General features: G+C 49.1%; 1 protein-coding gene across 1 annotated transcript in view; it reads right to left on the bottom strand.

Moving 5' to 3' along the window:
- The window catches only part of trip6 (thyroid hormone receptor interactor 6), a 10,389-nt gene extending 4,578 nt beyond the window's left edge, over positions 1–5,811 (bottom strand). Inside the window, 8 exon segments of the mRNA XM_084451526.1 lie at positions 1–24; positions 169–737; positions 740–845; positions 2,377–2,490; positions 3,149–3,240; positions 3,562–3,784; positions 5,314–5,357; positions 5,678–5,811. Of these exon segments, the coding sequence (XP_084307652.1) occupies positions 1–24; positions 169–737; positions 740–845; positions 2,377–2,490; positions 3,149–3,240; positions 3,562–3,772 (1,116 nt within the window). The 5' untranslated portion in view covers positions 3,773–3,784; positions 5,314–5,357; positions 5,678–5,811.
- Between the last annotated feature and the right edge of the window lie 2,409 nt (positions 5,812–8,220).

Here is an 8,220-nt window from a genome sequence, read left to right as displayed (position 1 = left end):
CTCCTCTGGCCTCGGTGCTGACCCCTGCTGGAGAGAAAGTGGAACTTGCTTCAAAAACACCACTCATTTAGAGGCCAGATCATTCAAATGAATAGGATGGACAGGGAGTTTGCCCTCAGAGTGGGCTCGATGTGATGGCTTTGACCTTTGAACCCACTTGACCCTTACCTTGCCAGGCTGATAGGTGGGACTGGAACCCAGCCCCGAGCCCGACTGGTGCATCTCCGGACCTCTCTTGGGCATGGGGCCCTGGTTGGCTCTTCCTCCAGACCCAGCGTTGGGGCCCCCCTTGTACCCGGCCTCCGAGTGCAGGTCCTGGGCCTGGGAGGCGGGGTGGGGAGGGTGCCAGCCCTGGGGCGCCGTCTGGGGCGGGGGCCGCGAGGCGTGCTGGCGCGGAGGGGGGGGGGTGTAGGCCTGCTCCGCCTGCCGGCCCGTCTGGGAGTAGGTGACGGGCTGGGCCGTCTTCACCTGGACGCTGAAGCGAGGCCCGGTGGGCGTGGAGGCCGTGGTGTAGGAGGCGGGGACAGGCTGGGGGTAGGAGGCGGGGACAGGCTGGGGGTAGGAGGCGGGGACAGGCTGGGGGTAGGGCTTGGGGGAGGAGGTGGGTACAGGCTGGGGGTAGGGCTTGGGGGTGGGGGTGGGGGTGTAGGAGTAGTCCTGCTGGTGGGGGTTGGGGTACTGGGCCACCTGGTGGTCGTTGGGGTAGGGGGGCGCCGGGTGGTACTGGCTCTGGGGGTGGGGGGGTAGCCCATGGACGGCCTGCCCAGAGAAGGCGCTCTGCTCTGGGCGGAGGATTTGTAGCGCTCCCCTGAGAGGTGTGCGATGCAAGGCACGTTGTCGTACAGCTGCAGAAAGAAGGCAGCAGCCGTCAAAATCTAGCTTTTCCTGAACGTAATAATCACAGAGTGACTGATACGAATCTAATCTTGTGGCACAGGCCAGCAGTGATATGCTTAAAGAGATCGTTCCCAAGTGTCCTCTACAGCAGGTTTCCCAGCCTGGGGTCCAGGTCCCCCTTAGGGGGGCGCCAGCGATGGCAGGGGGGGCGCCAGGCCCCAGACAATTTGAGGCCTTAATATTAGATAGACAAATATTTGTCAAAGAATCATGTTGTTGACATGTCACACAGCAATTTTATCAAAATGCATGATTATATCTAATGAAGGGCCAAAAAGCCTTGTATTTACGGCACTACAATACTATATAAATTCAACAAATAAATCTGAGACTATGAATCATGTCAACATTAATATTACTGCTACACTGGTGAAGCACTTCATTGTACCCTCACTTACACCTGATGGAATCTGCGCATATGAACGCACACAGACTGGACATATGAACACACACAGACTGGACGTTCACACACAGACTGGACATATGAACACACACAGACTGGACGTTCACACACAGACTGGACATATGAACACACACAGACTGGACGTTCACACACAGACTGGACATATGAACACACACAGACTGGACGTTCACACACAGACTGGACATATGAACACACACAGACTGGACGTTCACACACAGACTGGACATATGAACACACACAGACTGGACATATGAACGCACACAGACTGGACATATGAACACACACAGACTGGACATATGAACACACACAGACTGGACGTTCACACACAGACTGGACGTTCACACACAGACTGGACGTTCACACACAGACAGCAAATTCCATCAAGGGTAAGTGGGGGGCTTTGGGGAAGAGAGGTTGGGGACCCCTGCTCTACCGTCCCGTACCCGTGTGTTGGGGTTCTGAGGTGTTCTCTAGTCCCGTACCTGTGTGTTGGGGTTCTGAGGTGTTCTAGTCCCGTACCCGTGTGTTGGGGTTCTGAGGTGTTCTCTAGTCATGTACCTGTGTGTTGGGGTTCTGAGGTGTTCTCTAGTCCCGTACCTGTGTGTTGGGGTTCTGAGGTGTTCTAGTCCTGTACCTGTGTGTTGGGGTTCTGAGGTGTTCTAGTCCCGTACCTGTGTGTTGGGGTTCTGAGGTGTTCTCTAGTCCTGTACCTGTGTGTTGGGGTTCTGAGGTGTTCCTTAGTCCCGTACCTGTGTGTTGGGGTTCTGAGGTGTTCTCTAGTCCTGTACCTGTGTGTTGGGGTTCTGAGGTGTTCTAGTCCCGTACCTGTGTGTTGGGGTTCTGAGGTGTTCTCTAGTCCTGTACCTGTGTGTTGGGGTTCTGAGGTGTTCTAGTCCCGTACCTGTGTGTTGGGGTTCTGAGGTGTTCTAGTCCTGTACCTGTGTGTTGGGGTTCTGAGGTGTTCTCTAGTCCCGTACCTGTGTGTTGGGGTTCTGAGGTGTTCTCTAGTCCTGTACCTGTGTGTTGGGGTTCTGAGGTGTTCTCTAGTCCCGTACCTGTGTGTTGGGGTTCTGTGGGCTGCTGTCCAGGTCGGCCAGCATGCTGGTCAGAGAGTCGATCTCCGCGTCGATGTTGGAGTGATGACCGCCCGGCTTCTCTGGGCCACGGCGCTGAACGTCAGGGGGACATCGTTAACACGTCAGAGGGACATCGTTAACACGTCAGGGGGACATCGTTAACACGTCAGAGGGACATCGTTAACACGTCAGGGGGACATCTTTAACACGTCAGGGGGACAGAGGAAGGCCTCCAACGCGCCAGGACCACGTAAATACGCATCACGTTGTCATTTGCTTTCCAAGATTCTGCCAACAAGGGCCGCTTAAAATGACTCATTCACATTCTAACAGCATCTACCAGCTCAGTGGCCTTGTGGTTTGAGTGTCCGGCCTGAGACTGGGAGGTCAGGAGTTCGATCCCCGGCCGAGTCATACCAAAGACTATAAAAATGGTACCCATTGCCTCCCTGCTTGGGCACTCGGCATCCAGGGTTGGATTGGGGGTAAGTCCTACTGTAGGTAGGTACTAGAGTCATGTCCAGGGGGTACTTGTACATCATGTTGCCTCACGACCACTAGGCCCGAGATACATTGGTTCTCAAAAAAGGCTTTCTTACTTCCATCCTCACAGCTGTGCACTCACCATTAACTCACCATTAACTCACCACTCACCATTAACTCACCACTCACCATTAACTCACCATTAACCATTCACCACTCACCATTAACTCACCACTCACCATTAACTCACCACTCACCATTAACTCACCATTAACTCATAGCTGTCCATGTTGCTCCAGTTGCGCTCGTCTTTGTGCCCCTGATAATAGAGGTCGTTGGATGGATGTGTAACGGGCCCTCCTGAAGGACACACACACACACAAACAACATGATATTCAACACACGCAACAACATGATATTCAACACACGCAACAACAACATGATATTCAACACACACACAAACAACATGATATTCAACACACGCAACAACAACATGATATTCAACACACGCAACAACAACATGATATTCAACACACGCAACAACAACATGATATTCAACACACGCAATGATACATTCAATCTTATGAGTGCAGATTCTACCATGCCTTATTGAAATTACATGAAACTAGCCAATCAGAGCCAGACCCGTTGTGGCAACTTTGCAGGCGGCCATGTTGGTACCTGTGGGTCCGGTAGCCATGTATCGAGTGGCTCCTCCTCCTCTTCCTCCCCCTCCTCCGTTTTGGTCATAGACGGCGTATTTGGGCCGAGGGTCGGAGGAGGCCTTCTTATTGGGCAGGGCGTAGATGGCGGCTCCGCTGTGGGACATCTGGGGGGCAGGTCTCTCTGGGCTACCCAGAGTCCTCGGGGGCAGCCAGGTGGGACCGGACATGTCCCGGGGTTCCTGTCAAACCCACGAAGGAGACGGGTTTGGTCACACAGACGTTTGGTCATCTGAGAGACTTTGCGAGAGGAAATTCTATGTTGTTTACATTTGGAAGACACACATTACAAGGGCGCTTGAAAATTAGCCCTCGCCACAAAGGGACAGTTGTTGTGTATAGAATTGATGATTTTATCAAGAGAATGAGTCCAGTGTTTTGCTCTTCTGACCCTGCATGCCAGAGTGCCGTGGTCATGGACTGGGTGTGTGTTCTGTCACAGGCTAAACGCTGGAAACCAAGAGATGCTACCTTGGCTAAGATACAGTTTCCTATGGCAACCAAGCCAAACTGCTTGAACAATAGACTTATAGTTGAGAAGCAGGAAGACAGCTATTCCCTATGGCGAGGGGATTTCCAGCACAGGAGCACAGCTACAACACACACGAACACACACACACACACACACACAGTAAGAGAAACAAACACACACACACACAGTAATCCCACAGGTGCGGACCCCGCTAGTCCCATGGTTACCCCGCACCAGTATCCATCCACCACAATAGTTATTGTCACCGTCGTTTCCACTCGACTCTAAATGATTCTGAATGAAGTTGCTACAACAACAGCAGGGCAGGAAATATTGTGTAATTGCGTGTCTTTCTGCTAAAGCACCTGGTCCACAAACAATATCCATGACACAATGGAACAATAACAACACTGGTAGACAGCGGATGAGAAGGAGGTCTGAAATATGGACACAATAATAAGAGGCTTATTTCTGACAAGGCAGAAGAAGACGTAGCTATAGAAAACAAAAGGGATGCATACCTTCCACTTTGTCTGATAGCCCTATCATTATACCTCGCAAGATAACCCCTCTTCAATAGGCTAACCCCTCTTCAACAGGCTAGCCAGCTCACTTTCCCTGAAGGGCTGGTCTATAATGTGTTCTAGTTTCTCATCAGAGTCCTAGTCTCCCGTCTCATCCATGCTCACTGTCACACCCAGAAGGGACGTCTGCTCTGCCCCGACTGACCTGATTTCAACCCTCTAAACCCGGCTGAGCACACACTCAAATCCGAGGATTGGTGGGCCGGAAAATTCATCACAGCGGCCTTTTCATTCTGGGATTCAAACTATTTGCCTAAGATGGATTTGCAAGAGCAAGTACTCGCCTACTAGCCTACTAGCCTACTAGCCTGCTTAGACATCGTAGGCTACAACCGGCAATCTGACTTGATAAAGAGAAACACAGCTTGATTCAGACGAACTGTCAAACTCAAATGAATGAGAGAGAGAGCGCGACAGTAGCAACTTCCATTCGGCTCTGTTCCATGCCACTGTTACATCTCTGTTAATCACTGTTACATCTCTGTTAATCACTGTTACATCTCTGTTAATCACTGTTACATCTCTGTTAATCACTGTTACATCTCTGTTCCATGCCACTGTATATTGTCGCAATGTAAGGCGACAAACATCCGGGTAATCAGAAAAGGACGTGCAGCCTGATAAACAATGGAACCAACGTCGACTCGGACTTTACCTTCAAAATCCTGAATCTCTCTGTCGCCTCGCCTTCTCACTCATCTGCAACATGAAAAACCCGGTTAGACCGACGTGCTACCAGTCAGTCCTCCCAGCCAGTCCTGGATCAGTCAGTCAGTCCTGGATCAGTCAGTCCTGGATCAGTCAGTCAGTCCTGGATCAGCCAGTCCTGGATCAGCATGTCAGTCCTCCCAGTCAGTCCTGGATCAGTCAGTCAGTCCTGGATCAGTCAGTCCTGGATCAGCATGTCAGTCCTGGATCAGCATGCTGTGGTTTAACTGAGGGCTGAGAAGTGGAAAATAAAGAGAAGTGCGCTGTAGTCAGGTTTCAGTCTGTTTCCAGTCTGCAGAGCTGCTAGTTACCATGTGCAGAAATGCATTTTCATGAACATGTTGCCCGTCCTTTCTGGTTCGTCTAAAATAGTTTGTAGCGCCACTGTATAAAATAAACAGTAATCATCTTAAAGCGTTATGATAGACAGACAAGTACAGCAATTAACGTAATGATCGGGTTGTTTACTTAATGATCGGGTTGTTTACTTAATGATCGGGTTGTTTACTTGTTTGGAACAAAAACAGCGACTCGACTCTGCTGTTATCAAACATTACGATAAAGAGATAACTTGTTGCACGCAAACCACAAACGCTTCATCGATTTGATAGGCTATAATCATACAGGAGAAAGTAGGCTGTAATAAAAGTTATTGTAAAATGACTTTCTTTTCAAATCTAATGTGGTTAACCTACTTTCTCCTGGATCCTGCGCGTCACGGGCCTCACGTCACTACATTCCAAACGCGTGACGTCGCCTCGCCGTGGTGGGAGAGCGTTCTGCCCAAATATGCATCTTCAGCTCCCAGGGAAAGTTCACCTCAAAACACTTTAATAAAAGCCTAATTGTAGGCTATAGATAAGATATTTACAGTAATTGTATTTGGGTTAAAATGAGAAATAAAATCAATTCGGCTAATTGTAGCCTATTCAATGCATAGCCAAGTATAGCCAATCCTTTAAAGGTGCAGTAGAATAGAATAGAATAGAATAGAATAATAAAATAGAAAGTGTATTTTCGCTATCCAGTACAGGTACAGGTAGCCTACAGTGGAATTCTTGTTATTGATTGTCCTTACAATATCTTATCAGCACTAATCAATTCCTCATTCCAGTCCAAGGTATGCAGCCAGACATAAGGTTCCCAATCTGGCATCTGTAGTCTAGCAGCCTATCAAAACCATCCTCATCTACTAATTCCGTCCAATCATGGAGGACTGTGACTGTGTCCGTAATACAGGCAGTGCAATTAATAACATTCTAGCATACAGTTGTACTGTAGTCTGTAGATCTGGCAGAAATGGAATGTATGTTTTAATTAGTCTGTAATCCCATGAAAACAAGAAAAAATATTTTTTCGTTCCCTTAGATGAGCTCTTTATTGGGAGAGGGTCCTTCCTGAGCCCCCAGGAACAGGTCAGAGGGCTGCAGTGATTTTGGCGCAGTGGCCAAGCTCAGTATTGCAGGTCACGTGACACCATGGGGCCAAAATAAACTTTTTTCCCTCTTTATACGTCTGGGGAAAGAAAGCAAACATGTTCTGGGCGTCACTCAGTCTAAAACCACTCTTTAAATGATCCAGTTTTATGTCATTTGGTCCATTTTTCTTTAGAAGCCAAGAGAGCCGGAGTTACTGCTGGTCTCTCTCCCCATGTGTGTCTACAGGCAGCAGCGCTGGTCTCTCTCTGTCCCCATGTGTGTCTACAGGCAGCAGCGCTGGTCTCTCTCTGTCCCCATGTGTGTCTACAGGCAGCAGCGCTGGTCTCTCTCTGTCCCCATGTGTGTCTACAGGCAGCAGCGCTGGTCTCTCTCTGTCCCCATGTGTGTCTACAGGCAGCAGCGCTGGTCTCTCTCTGTCCCCATGTGTGTCTACAGGCAGCAGCGCTGGTCTCTCTCTGTCCCCATGTGTGTCTACAGGCAGCAGCGCTGGTCTCTGGGAAGGGAATGTCTACAGGGCCAAAAAAACACTACTGCACATGTGCGGTGGGAAGCAGGACATGAGTAGCAGGAAGTGTGGAAACCTTATCAGCGTATGCGCTGGGTGGGCAACTTTCATTAGAATGAATGGGCGGCCATCTTTCAATGCCGGTTTGCCGCATCCACTTCTTTTAATACATCCTGGTCCTTTCACGGAGGCCGCCATGTTGCACCATATCATATTATTCAGCTGGTTGTAATCTGCATTCTCACCACTAGATAGGGCCAAACATCACACACTGCACCTTTAAGCCCCAAAAATGTAAATCCGCATTGTAGGCTGTAGGCTACTCGCTAATGCAGTTATCACTGTTAAAATGGATAGTCAATTTAGGTGTGAATGTTAGTAAATTTGAAATATCAGGACGCGGAGCTGGAGGATCTTCCAATGGCGTCATGGATGGCGACTTCGGTGTATTGGTGCGTATTGTTCTCTCTCGTTATTGTGTTTTGCTCTGTCCTGTCAATCAATCAATCAATCAAAGCTTTATCGGTCCTGTCCTGCCCACTGAGTTTATCATCATGCACCAACAGACCAAAGCAAATTCCTCTTATGTATAAACCTACTTGAATAAATGAATGTGATTGTGACATTAGGCCAGACATGACAGGAATCTGCTCAGTAGTCAACATGGAAAGGCTTGGATGAATCTTTTCTCTTTCTGAACGGTAAGAATCGACTCAGAATTGATTCCCATGATTCAGTCATTGCCAGTGGGCCTGAGAAAGGCCTTCTCTAAAGGTTTCTTGTAGGACCTGTAACTGGTCTGTGTTATGTACTGTATGTATGTGGGACAGCCTACATACCGGTGTATAATAGACAAACACTAAACCACAACACACACACACACACAAACACACACACACATACGCTATCT

The sequence above is a fragment of the Borostomias antarcticus genome, assembly GCF_949987555.1.
Source record: "Borostomias antarcticus genome assembly, chromosome: 17".
In the NCBI taxonomy this organism is placed as follows: Eukaryota; Metazoa; Chordata; class Actinopteri; order Stomiiformes; family Stomiidae; genus Borostomias; species Borostomias antarcticus.
The sequence above is the reverse complement of the archived record's forward strand: the minus strand, read 5'-3'. Positions and strand labels throughout refer to the sequence as shown.